Source organism: Falco rusticolus, chromosome 4, assembly GCF_015220075.1.
Source record: "Falco rusticolus isolate bFalRus1 chromosome 4, bFalRus1.pri, whole genome shotgun sequence".
Taxonomy (NCBI): Eukaryota; Metazoa; Chordata; class Aves; order Falconiformes; family Falconidae; genus Falco; species Falco rusticolus.
Window position 1 is genome coordinate 87,535,115 of NC_051190.1, and position 13,365 is coordinate 87,548,479.

A 13,365-nucleotide genomic window follows, 5' to 3' on the forward strand; every position below is an offset into this window, starting at 1 on the left:
GCAAGACAGGGGCTGAGAGGGCTGCCATCACTTTCAAGAAAGGTATCAAGAGTGAAGTCCAAAGGAGAAGAGCTACTGAAGTGCAAGGAAAAAGATGGTCAAGAACACAAAAAAACAACCCCAGGACTTCTTCCAAAGAGGACAACCCCACCACATGTAGGGCAGGAGCAAATGTCCCCTGGTGCATTGGTAAGGGTGAGGAAATCCTGCGTGTGCTCTCTGCATCTCTGCAGAGTCCATGCAGAGGGAACCACAAGCCCGTCTATCCCCTCTCACATCCCCCATCCAAAGGAACGTGACTGGCATAAATGCCCTTTGCACAGTCTGGCTGTCCAGATGGATGGAGAGGGACTCCCAGCAGCTGTGCCCCGTGCATGGCCACCAAGGGCAGGGACAGCGCCCAGGGCCTCCTGGGCACAGAGGCTGCCCCGGGGCCGGTGCCCCAAAGCCCTTCCTCCCAGGGGTGCTGGGCGGGGGATGAGGTGGCACCTGGGGGGCTGTGTCACCCCCGTGTCACAGTGCCATCACCTGGCAACGCAGCAGTCACAGTGCCCCGGGGGAGTACAAAAGGGGCCTCGTCCTGTGTCCCCTGTCCAGAGCTGGCCTGGCACCGGCCTGAAGACACCCGAGAGGAAGGCCTGGAGGGGCCGGTGGGATTCCCCGGGGGCTGAGGGAGGAAGGCTGGGGGACACTGGATATGAAGTTGCTGGAGCTTCTCCGCTTCAAGGGCAGCTGTGACAAGGCTATGTTCCAAGTTCATCTGATGGATGGAAATCTCGCTTGAGCCTTCAGGGAGCAGACACAAGCCCCTCAGGGGATGAGAAGAACCACCAGCACCTGGAGGTGCTCAAGGCTATTGGGCTTTTTCAGCTGGACAGCCATGGCACCACCAAGGGAATGCCTTCTTGAGGAGCGCTGCAGAGCTCACCGACTTCATCCCTGTGGAGCCAGGGGCGGTGGCCTTGAGTTATGGGATGCAGAGATATTGCCAGGGGTCCCAGAGCTTTGGAGCACCCACTGGTGCCCTGCCAGGCACAGGAAGGATTCTTGTCCCCCCAGGTCGATCAGGCCAGGGGTGTTTGGTCACTCTTGGAAGCCCCTGAGGTGGCTCCGGGCTGAGGGAGAAGAGGGCTGGGGCATCTCCCGGGAGGTGTGCCCGGCCCGTGGGACGAGGAGGCCGGTCCCGCTCACGTGCTCAGGGAACAGCCGATCGCCAGCGCTGCCTGGGGTCAGGAAGGAATTTTCCCCCGGGGCACATTGGCACTGGCCCCCGGGGGTTTTTTGCCTTCCTCTGCAGCACTGAGCGCGACCGCTTGTCAGGGCTCCTGCGTTCCCTCGGGCCAGGTCACCGCCTGCTGCTGGTGCCCCACGAAGGTGGCCTCTCGTGCCCCGCAGCTGGGGGGAGGAAGGCTTTTTTTCCCCCGCGGTGGGCGAGCAAGTGTCCCTGCCCGGGGTTTTTTGCCTGCCTCTGCAGCACCGCGCAGGGCCCCTGGCCAGGGCTCCTTTGGGCCATTCTGGCCAGGTGCCTGCTGCTGGTGCCCCACGAAGGTGGCCTCGTGCCCCGCATGCGGGGGGAGGAAGCTTTCGAGGCTCCCAGGGGGCCCCCAGCGTGGCCCCCGCGGGTTGCTGCTTTTCCTCGGTAGCACTGAGCACAGCCCCTCGCCAGGGCTCCTCGGGGCCCTTTCGGCCAGGTTCTTGCCCGCTGCCCTCGCACCCCCGAGGCACCCCCGTGCCCTGGCGCTCTGGCTCTCTTGCCCATCGCAAGCCTTGGCAGGAGCCAGCTCTGCAAAACCATCTCATTGTCGTTTTTCAACCGGTGGTGAATGCCGGGAACAGAAGGCTCTCCTTGTCATAATGTTTATGGTTGGCCACTTTGGAGACAAGACCGCTAGGCCACGGACGTCTGCTCTGAGGGAGCAGTGCTTGCCAGGAAGCCTGTCCCAGGGATTGACCATTTGAAGTGTGATCAAGGAACAAAACAAGTTTTGTACGTTTTCCCAAGAGAATGACCTCCCCACAAGCAGGGCAGGAACAAATGTCCCTTGGTGCATCGGTAAGGAGTGGTGAGAAAATCCTGCGCCTGGGGGGCTGCGTCCCCCCTGGTCACCCCCGTGTCACAGTGCCATCACCTGGCAACGCAGCAGTCACAGTGCCCCGGGGGAGTACAAAAGGGGCCTCGTCCTGTGTCCCCTGTCCAGAGCTGGCCTGGCACCGGCCTGAAGACACCCGAGAGGAAGGCCTGGAGGGGCCGGTGGGATTCCCCGGGGGCTGAGGGAGGAAGGCTGGGGGACACTGGATATGAAGTTGCTGGAGCTTCTCCGCTTCAAGGGCAGCTGTGACAAGGCTATGTTCCAAGTTCATCTGATGGATGGAAATCTCGCTTGAGCCTTCAGGGAGCAGACACAAGCCCCTCAGGGGATGAGAAGAACCACCAGCACCTGGAGGTGCTCAAGGCTATTGGGCTTTTTCAGCTGGACAGCCATGGCACCACCAAGGGAATGCCTTCTTGAGGAGCGCTGCAGAGCTCACCGACTTCATCCCTGTGGAGCCAGGGGCGGTGGCCGTGAGTTATGGGATGCAGAGATATTGCCAGGGGTCCCAGAGCTTTGGAGCACCCACTGGTGCCCTGCCAGGCACAGGAAGGATTCTTGTCCCCCAGGTCGATCAGGCCAGGGGTGTTTGGTCACTCTTGGAAGCCCCTGAGGTGGCTCCGGGCTGAGGGAGAAGAGGGCTGGGGCATCTCCCGGGAGGCGTGCCCGGCCCGTGGGACGAGGAGGCCGGTCCCGCTCACGTGCTCAGGGAACAGCCGATCGCCAGCGCTGCCTGGGGTCAGGAAGGAATTTTCCCCCGGGGCACATTGGCACTGGCCCCCGGGGGTTTTTTGCCTTCCTCTGCAGCACTGAGCGCGACCGCTTGTCAGGGCTCCTGCGTTCCCTCGGGCCAGGTCACCGCCTGCTGCTGGTGCCCCACGAAGGTGGCCTCTCGTGCCCCGCAGCTGGGGGGAGGAAGGCTTTTTTTCCCCCGCGGTGGGCGAGCAAGTGTCCCTGCCCGGGGTTTTTTGCCTGCCTCTGCAGCACCCAGCAGGGCCCCTGGCCAGGGCTCCTTTGGGCCATTCTGGCCAGGTGCCTGCTGCTGGTGCCCCACGAAGGTGGCCTCGTGCCCCGCAGCTGGGGGGAGGAAGGCTTTTTTTCCCCCGCGGTGGGCGAGCAAGTGTCCCTGCCCGGGGTTTTTTGCCTGCCTCTGCAGCACCGCGCAGGGCCCCTGGCCAGGGCTCCTTTGGGCCATTCTGGCCAGGTGCCTGCTGCTGGTGCCCCACGAAGGTGGCCTCGTGCCCCGCATGCGGGGGGAGGAAGCTTTCGAGGCTCCCAGGGGGCCCCCAGCGTGGCCCCCGCGGGTTGCTGCTTTTCCTCGGTAGCGCTGAGCACAGCCCCTGGCCAGGGCTCCTCGGGGCCCTTTCGGCCAGGTTCTTGCCCGCTGCCCTCGCACCCCCGAGGCACCCCCGTGCCCTGGCGCTCTGGCTCTCTTGCCCATCGCAAGCCTTGGCAGGAGCCAGCTCTGCAAAACCATCTCATTGTCGTTTTTCAACCGGTGGTGAATGCCGGGAACAGAAGGCTCTCCTTGTCATAATGTTTATGGTTGGCCACTTTGGAGACAAGACCGCTAGGCCACGGACGTCTGCTCTGAGGGAGCAGTGCTCGCCAGGAAGCCTGTCCCAGGGATTGACCATTTGAAGTGTGATCAAGGAACAAAACAAGTTTTGTACGTTTTCCCAAGAGAATGACCTCCCCACAAGCAGGGCAGGAACAAATGTCCCTTGGTGCATCGGTAGGAGTGGTGAGAAAATCCTGCGCCTGGGGGGCTGCGTCCCCCCTGGTCACCCCCGTGTCACAGTGCCATCACCTGGCAACGCAGCAGTCACAGTGCCCCGGGGGAGTACAAAAGGGGCCTCGTCCTGTGTCCCCTGTCCAGAGCTGGCCTGGCACCGGCCTGAAGACACCCGAGAGGAAGGCCTGGAGGGGCCGGTGGGATTCCCCGGGGGCTGAGGGAGGAAGGCTGGGGGACACTGGATATGAAGTTGCTGGAGCTTCTCCGCTTCAAGGGCAGCTGTGACAAGGCTATGTTCCAAGTTCATCTGATGGATGGAAATCTCGCTTGAGCCTTCAGGGAGCAGACACAAGCCCCTCAGGGGATGAGAAGAACCACCAGCACCTGGAGGTGCTCAAGGCTATTGGGCTTTTTCAGCTGGACAGCCATGGCACCACCAAGGGAATGCCTTCTTGAGGAGCGCTGCAGAGCTCACCGACTTCATCCCTGTGGAGCCAGGGGCGGTGGCCGTGAGTTATGGGATGCAGAGATATTGCCAGGGGTCCCAGAGCTTTGGAGCACCCACTGGTGCCCTGCCAGGCACAGGAAGGATTCTTGTCCCCCCAGGTCGATCAGGCCAGGGGTGTTTGGTCACTCTTGGAAGCCCCTGAGGTGGCTCCGGGCTGAGGGAGAAGAGGGCTGGGGCATCTCCCGGGAGGCGTGCCCGGCCCGTGGGACGAGGAGGCCGGTCCCGCTCACGTGCTCAGGGAACAGCCGATCGCCAGCGCTGCCTGGGGTCAGGAAGGAATTTTCCCCCGGGGCACATTGGCACTGGCCCCCGGGGGTTTTTTGCCTTCCTCTGCAGCACTGAGCGCGACCACTTGTCAGGGCTCCTGCGGTCCCTCGGGCCAGGTCACCGCCTGCTGCTGGTGCCCCACGAAGGTGGCCTCTCGTGCCCCGCAGCTGGGGGGAGGAAGGCTTTTTTTCCCCCGCGGTGGGCGAGCAAGTGTCCCTGCCCGGGGTTTTTTGCCTGCCTCTGCAGCACCGCGCAGGGCCCCTGGCCAGGGCTCCTTTGGGCCATTCTGGCCAGGTGCCTGCTGCTGGTGCCCCACGAAGGTGGCCTCGTGCCCCGCATGCGGGGGGAGGAAGCTTTCGAGGCTCCCAGGGGGCCCCCAGCGTGGCCCCCGCGGGTTGCTGCTTTTCCTCGGTAGCGCTGAGCACAGCCCCTGGCCAGGGCTCCTCGGGGCCCTTTCGGCCAGGTTCTTGCCCGCTGCCCTCGCACCCCCGAGGCACCCCCGTGCCCTGGCGCTCTGGCTCTCTTGCCCATCGCAAGCCTTGGCAGGAGCCAGCTCTGCTCTGCCCTCGGCTCTCTTTCCCCTGGGCTTCTGCCTGGTGTCAAACAGCCTCCGCTTGGCCGGGCTCCAGGCTCGCTGCCCCATCAGGAGCTGCCACTTTCCAGCTCTCCCCATGTGCAAGGCAAGTGCAGGGCAGGCATGAGAGCGCTTTCCATGCATCCCTGGCCAAGAAGAACAGTGGTGGAGCATGTTTCCAAAGGAAAAAAGTGTGCTTGTCATCAGTACAGGCCATACTTTGGGAAATACCCCATGGCACCTCAGCTATTATTATTATTCTTTTGTGCATGGTCGGTCCTGGGGCTCATTCATGAAGCTCTCACTCTTCAGCAAGCAGGCACTGCTTGGCCTGTGTCCCTGCTGCTCCTCTCTGTGGCTCTGCGCCTTTCCCATGCCAGGCTGCAAGGGATGGGTTTTCCAGCTGAACTGAGGGATGCACCAGCCTGCTCCTGGCTACACATGTTGCTTGTGAGCATCGGCTCTGAAAAATAACATAAAATAACTTAAAATAAAATGAAATCCTGTTTCCACTTGTAACTTTCATGATTTGTGTCCTTAATAGTGTTTTGAGAGGTGTTTCCTGCAGGGGTTTGGGATTTTGTGATGATGCATATAGAGGCAGCTTTTCACAGATGCAACACGTATATTGAAGCACCTTGATGTGGCCCCATCGTAGTGTGACTTTGGCATGAAGTTAAGGTATTCATGTCCAGTGCATCTGACGGAATTTGAAGTTTTTTACAAAGGTTGTAATGCAGCTTGGCCACCTCCTCTATTGAGATGTCATGCTTTAGGGTAATTCAAGATTAAGTTCATGATGCCTGATTCCTGGATATCAGCTCAGGACAAGCTCAGAACTTAGCTGCTCAGCACAGGGAAAATAACTTTTGAGTATTTACTTACATTTTTTTGGTCTAAATCTTTTTTTTTTTTTTTTTTTTTTTTAATGTTTGCACAGTAGAGGGAGCTGAAAGTTTAAAAAATACATTCAGTGTGGTTTTGCCTGTAAAGATGAGAATTGTAGGTGGAATAATGCATGAGGTTTTAGCATTGCAGTTCAGGAAGATGACAGACATTTTTTCCAAGCTATTAAGTGAAATGAGTCAGAGCACTTTAAGTCACTGGTGTTAATAGTCTTACCTGGGAGCATTACTGTGCGAAACATAAGACAGCAGAGTAAAGGCAACACGCTGCTCAACCATATGTTTTGCAGTTCATTTTATTAAACTGCAGCTTACCTTCATGCTGTTTATGTTCAGAAGTACTCATTTAATGAAATAATTTAAATGAGTTACATATGTATATGAGAAATTTTTCAGTTACTTTTTTATGCATTAAGAATTAAATAATCCTTCCAGCATGGCGGTTTTTTTTCTTTGTGTATTTTAGTTGTTGTCAAACTGGTTTCAGTCCAGCCAGATTCAGTCCCTCAGAGCGGCCAGTGAAAAGCCCATGTGCTTGCCCCTGAGCCTGTTTCTGTGAAAATGATCCAGGTTAACATCTCGTTCTTCCACCTTCGTAAGATTAAACTGCTGCAGCACAAACAAGCTAGTAGGCTGCAACAATTGCTGCCCCGTGTGAGGCTGACTGAGTTGGACTCTGACTACAACAACTGGTGCCCAACATAGCTGAGACAAGCGGGAGAACCTGCAACCCGTAACAGACACTGTGAGAGGTGAGCTGTTGACAGCTAATTGATATGGGTTATTGCAGTATTTGTTGTCCCTCTTAACTCAAACTGCAACTTTAAACTATGTATGCTAAGCCCATTTTGATAAAACTGGGCAAGGGAGAGGCTGCATGTTTAGCTGATCTGGAAGAAAATATAAACCTCTGTTATCTATTATACAGATTATAATATATAACCCGTGTAATATTATTATACAAGCACCATGCCTGCTCTAACGACAAGTCCCTGCATCGGTCTGTGTTTCCAAGACAAACATGAATGATCAGGAAACCCTCCAAAGACCAAAATGCCCCATTTTCTTCACTGTTCTTTGACAGTGTTAGAAAAATGACCTACCTGGCAGCAGCCCTACCTGATCCTGCTGGTTTGGAGCCATCTCTGAACAGGTGCAGAGGAGCATGGAGTCTCGGTGGCTCTGCTCTGCTGAGCTCAGAACTTCTTTCCAGAAATTCGGCTGGGGCTCATCTGCTTTCTTAGTTGGGGCTGGGGTGGGAGCAGCAGAGCAGAGCAGAGAGCAGAGGAGGTGAGGAGACCTCATTACGCGGCTTGGGCACAACATGATACCACATCTGGCTGAAGCCACGGTGACCTCTGTGGGTGTGAGTCCTTGTGGCTTTTACTGACGGGGAGCCTCATTGTCTTTCATATCCTTTATTTGTTTGGGCATTAGAGAGCTCTAAGAGGGAATGTAAGTGTACAAAGGTGTCGACAAAAGGCAGAGGGGAGGGCTTTGAAGGATCTTCTAAATGTAGATAAGAAGTTTGAAAAAACCATGTTTAAGCAGTACAATTTTCTCAACGTGATGAGCTGGTGGGAGCGCATGAACTGATGTCAAAAGTGGTTACTGTGCACTGTATTAATAGGGGACGTGATAGCACAAGAGCTCTAGGTTCCTGGACAGTCACACCTCAGGCAGAGGGAGAAGAAGGCACGAAAAAGATCCACACTTTGATTTGTGAGCTTGAAGATGAGCTTAAACTTGTGAGCAGCTTTTTGGAAACAGAAATTTCTACTCCTGCATCAAATATGTGCTGGTTTTACACGTATGATTAAAAGATATAGCTTTATTACCTGTTATCTGATCATCATAAATCATTCATTCACTCTGCTGTTTCTTTGCTGACTGTAAGGGTGACACTTCAGACTGTTACCACAGGGTGTCTCTCACTGGTAGAGTTCGGCATCCTATCCATTACCACCCATTATCATCTCTGGGTCCATAACGACTTTCTGTTATTTCGTCAAGATAATTACCTTCAAAGAATTTCTTTGATTAAATAAATCCATTAATATGATCTCTATATAATACTAATGCTTCTTTGATTGAGTCTTCTCAGTTACTATTTGGAAAGTAGGCTGCGGGGAGACCTTAGAGCACCTGCCAGTACTTAAAGGGGACCTACAAGAAAGCTGGAGAGGGACTTTTTTTACAAGGGCATGTAGTGACAGGACAAGGGGGAATGGCTTTAAACTGAAAGAGAGGAGATTTAGATTAGATATAAGGAAGAAATTCTTTCCTGTGAGGGCAGTGAGGCGCGGGCACAGGCTGCCCAGAGCAGCTGTGGATGCCCCATCCCTGGCAGTGCCCAAGGCCAGGCTGGACGGGGCTGGGAGCAGCCTGGGCTGGTGGGAGGTGTCCCTGCCCCGGGCAGGGGGGTGGGAGCTTGATGGTCTTTCAGGTCCCTTCTAAGCTGAACCATTCCATGATTTTATGACAGCACTTTTTTCTATAGTTCATTAAGGAAGATCAGCATCTTTTGAAGTTTACTTTAATGGAAGCCCTTCTATCAATCAGTATTTGCGAGGTTCCAGAACAAATTAATTGAGAGAAGTAAATCTGTATGTTATTACTGCTGGAAACCTCTGTGCCCACCCCTTACGCAGACCAATTTAATGTAAATCCATGGAAATGTTCACCTAAGGAACAGTCATGCTCAGACTTTCTGAGCCCACGTCACAAAGCTACCCAAAATGCTGATTTCCTACTCAGTGAAACAGATAAATGAAAGAAAAGTTGTTCAGCAAAGTATGATCTTTTTTATCTCTCTTTTTTTTTTTTTTTTAATTTCTTCCAGAAAAGGAAGAAATGTTGTATCTGTTAAAGAAAATGAATTCCTTTAAGAAATGAAATTCCTGTCTCAGCCCATGAACACAGCTTTCCTCATAAACTCAATTGTAGGCATTTATTTTGTTCAGAATTAGAATAGCAATATTCTGAAGACTAGGCAAAAAATGAATTTTATTCCAATAGAGGAACAGTTAGGGGACATGCATAAGACAGAGCAAGCTGAAAATATTTGAAGGTAATACTGTCTTTTAAAAGTAGATGTCTAATTGATGTTGTGCACAGGTATATGTTTTTGGTTAAATATTTATGCCTTTTTCTACATACACACCCCAATACACGCTTTGAACACTTTTAAGGGTATATAATTATATTTTTGTTTCAGGTTATTCTGTTTGGAAACTCCCATTTATTTAAAGCTCTGATGGATGATTGAGGCAAATGACATGCAACAGCAGTGCAAAAAACACCTTGCACTTGTTTAACACTGTTTCGCTTTACTGTGAACTTTAAATCTTGAGAGATTTCATATTTTCTGATACCTCTTGCTTCCCCTAGTGCAGCACTGTACTTTTTACACTGGGCTTTGCATCAAATATTCCTGTTATCCTCACGAACATCAAGCAGTAAATTTCACCTGAAATCATTGAGCTGCAACTAATTAATCAACCAGCTGATATAGTAGATGGAGATGGTGAATGTGCATGCGTGCCGGTGGTACACCACCTGCTGTGCTGTCATCCACTTACTCACATCCTTCCCCTGATTTAGAAATCTCAGGAGACAATGGTAAAGATAGCTTGCCTTTGGAATATTTTACATTTGTACCTACCAACAAAATAGCTGCCTATCTCAGTTAACCTAAGTTATTTAAAGTATTTGTGCTCATCTGTATTAGTTGTTCTCCTTTCCATGGAACAATTTAGTGTCTGGTAAATTTCACTTGTTATAGGGACTATTGCTATCTCATTTTGTTGTTTCTTCCAAGCCGAAAACAAAAAGGAGCAATAGTAAGAAGAGACCCTGTGTAAAATTTCATTGAGACTTCCACGAGATGCAGAACATTGTGCTACTAGCATTAAAAACAGTGGGAGATTTTTACAGCAAATCAATTTAATATGAAGGGCCAGGTATTTTGTTAAAGGTAACTTTATGGAGAATAAAACTTTTCTTAAACAGTGAACATATGAAGAGAATCTTGTATTCTTTATACTTTTATTTGAGGATGGATATGATTTCATGTAACTAATCTATAAACACACACTTTTCTTAATAATATCTGGAATTTCCTTAAAATGTAGGTTAATTCTCAGTGAATCAGAGGCACACCCGTCTCAGCAGCATATGCTGCTATTTGATGTAGGGCGAAGATGGCAAGTGCTACCAAGATAAATCTTTAACTCCCTGTTCCCACCCATGTCCTGTTCTTATTTTTATGCCGCTCCAGATGTTTGAGATGCGTCATTTTCTCAAATGAGAGCTACAGTCACTTGGCACACGGAGCTACTCTCTGTCAGTTGGGGTCAGCAGAATGTGAGCAGATGCCATCTTTTCTGTAAGTGCAATCAATTCAGTTAAACCTTTAATTGTAAATGCAAACAGTAGTTTCATTGCTATGTAGGGGAAATGATTGGTCTCCTTTACTAAGTCATTTGGAGGGTATTGCAAGGATTATGAAGTAAGTGCTGAAAGGGTGAAAAAAACCTCCTGAATCGATTCATTGAGATCCCTGGAAAGATCTACGGCAGTGACGGAAAACACAAGCAATGATGTGTCTCTGACACATCACCTTTCTTTCCTCCCTTCCCCTTTTCCAGTAGCAGTGATGCTCAGTGATGTGCTTTAGGCACACTGCCAACGAATTTTCTCCAAATTTCCCATGAAGGAGTAAAAGTATTCACTGTGCATCACTTGTCGGTCAGGGGGAGGGCACTGGCACTAATAAAGCGAATGTGTGATGCTGGGGAAGCTCTCCGGGTCTTCTCCTCAAGTAATGGGAGCTGGAGCCCTGCCCCATCACGCTGCAAAGGAAATTGGCCAAGTACAACACCCCCAGGCAATTTTTGTGCCTGGGTTCACATTTTTTACAATTTGTAGCAAACGCTGTGAGATGTGTCCATGGGAAGAGGTGTAAGTGATCTGTGCATGAACTGGGGTTGCCTTGGGGCTGTGAGGATGACAAGATTAAAAGAGGATGATTTATTATGGTAGAAATCTAACTGAATCTAATAGCAGGTTGATCTCAATCTTAATTAAAACATATTTTTTACAATTTCCTATTTTACTTTAGAAGGAGAACTATTGTGGGAATTGGGGAAACTGTAATGCACTGCACTCATTTTGTGCCTCCAAATAACCTTTTATTTATTGTGGCAATATTTTCCATTTTATGTAGTGCCACATTTTTCCATGGAATGGAAACTTATGGAATTTCCCTTCCAAGAAGTGTCCTAGCATCTGTCTTGCTCAGCCCTAAAGCCAGTCTTTCATGCACCTAAGAATGGCAATTTCATGCTAAGGAGGTGCTGGGTGGTTCATAATCGCACTGATCGGAGCCCACACGTGGAATCAGAAATCCCGGGCTCAGCCCAAACACTATCAGGCTCTGCTGATCTGCCGCAGGTAGGTGTGTGTCGGCACCATGTGCTCCCTCCCCAGGCTTGTGGGGTCAGCTGAACTTCAAAGGTTATGAAATGATTGTTGAATATCCCTTCAGAGGGCTGCAAGAGTATCGGCAACTCGGTGCTGTAAGATTTCAGCCTTCAGCTCTGTAAGATTTTGTATGAAGAGAAATTTGGACAGTGTTACTATTTCTAGGAAGAAAAAATACAGGCGTGTGTTTTCATCTCTCTTCTTGCACCTTTCTCCTCGATTTTCCAAGCTGAGCTATTTCTCAGAGACACAGCTATGTATGGAGACATCTACATATTCCCTTGCTGGCATTTCCCAGACTACTCAGACAGCCTATCATAAACAAAATAAATGCATTTTCTGAGCAAAAATTCAGGGTCTTTAGAACATAACTGACAGTGAAGTGTTTAAAAACCCATACATGATTTATGACTTTATTTAGTCTAGAAGGAATAAAGCGTTGTGTGCATTTTGTTAATATTTACATTAAAAATGAGGGCATGATTTTTTTCCCATGCCTGAGTCAAATGACAAAGGCTTTCTGCTGCCCTAAAGCTTCTGCCTGGTGTGGAAAAAGAAGAACAGCCACACACAACAGGAAGAGAAGACCACGACGTGTATGACATCCTGTCACCAGCAGCCTTGGGAATCCCAAGAAAACCAGCTGGGAATCAGCAAGACATCCCAGCTCTTACAGATTGGTCCTTGGGTCCTTTGATGAGAGCCTTTTGTACTGCCAGCTGTAAAAATAAGGGGTGGGTGTCTTGGTGGAGGGCCCCTGCCTGGGGAGCATCCCTCCAGCAGAGAGGGGAGATGGCGTTTGCCATTCTCCCGTGAGCCCTGTCTGCTTTCCTTTTGGCCTCCATCGCACCACTTGCGGAACCTTTTCTATTAGTTGTAGGTATTGGTGTTGGTGGTGCAGGATACAGAAGTAGCTTGAATTTCTTTTGCATCAGGACCATTTACTGGACTAGAAGCTAGTATGGAAACAAAGTGAGTGTTCTGGCTGCTTCAGACATAGCCTGCATGCTGTGCCCATGGGAAGGCTGTTGGGTCACAGCTAGGTATGCAAAATGAAATGGTCTTAGAGGTGCTGCACACTCACAGCTCAGCACCTCTGAAACCGTGCAGTTTGAAACTTAGATATTTGCTCTGGACACAAGAACCCTGCTTAAATCACAGAGCACATCCAGACACAGCTTAATAACCAAAGTTTTAAAAGACTGGCAAAATACTCGTGCGCTTCACTAATCCATGTATGTATCTCTTACGTAAAAACAAAAAAAGATCTTTACATATAAAAGTGTCCTTTTTCCTTCACCCTTTGGTTCAGGTAATATAGGCATAAAGAGTTTCAGCTCATCAAATTTGACTGACTTAAAACCAATTTGGCTTTTAAGTGCAGTCAATGTATCACAGTGTGACCTCTGAATCACAGGAAGTAGCCCTTTTTTTAACTATGATTTTTTTAGCAGGTTTATACATTTCCTATATTGACGGTAAAAAGACAGGAGAAAAGATTTGTGTGCAATTATGCAAGCAGAATATAAAAGAGGAAATTATTTTAATGACCTGCAGATGCCTTTTAGATTTTTAAATTTCTGGAGCAGGAAAGGCATGCTTCTAGGAGCACTGAATGGGAAAGATGACCTAGTTCAGTTTAAAACCACAGATGAACTGAAACTACTTTTCCAAACTTCACTCCAGCAAGCAATCCCATTGAAACATGGTTTTAAAATCTTATCCAAAATTGCCGTGCTAGGAAAAGGAGAAGAAAACTCATCAGCCAACACTGGGCAAGGCCTCTCTGTGCAGGCAAGTGG

At 50.2% G+C, this 13,365-nt stretch overlaps 1 protein-coding gene across 1 annotated transcript in view; it reads left to right on the plus strand.

Moving 5' to 3' along the window:
- Positions 1–10,369: 10,369 nt before the first annotated feature.
- The window catches only part of RAMP3 (receptor activity modifying protein 3), a 61,493-nt gene continuing 58,497 nt past the window's right edge, over positions 10,370–13,365 (plus strand). The window contains exon 1 of the mRNA XM_037385885.1: positions 10,370–10,466. Within this exon, the coding sequence (XP_037241782.1) occupies positions 10,385–10,466 (82 nt within the window). The 5' untranslated portion in view covers positions 10,370–10,384. The remainder of the gene's footprint in view (positions 10,467–13,365) is intronic.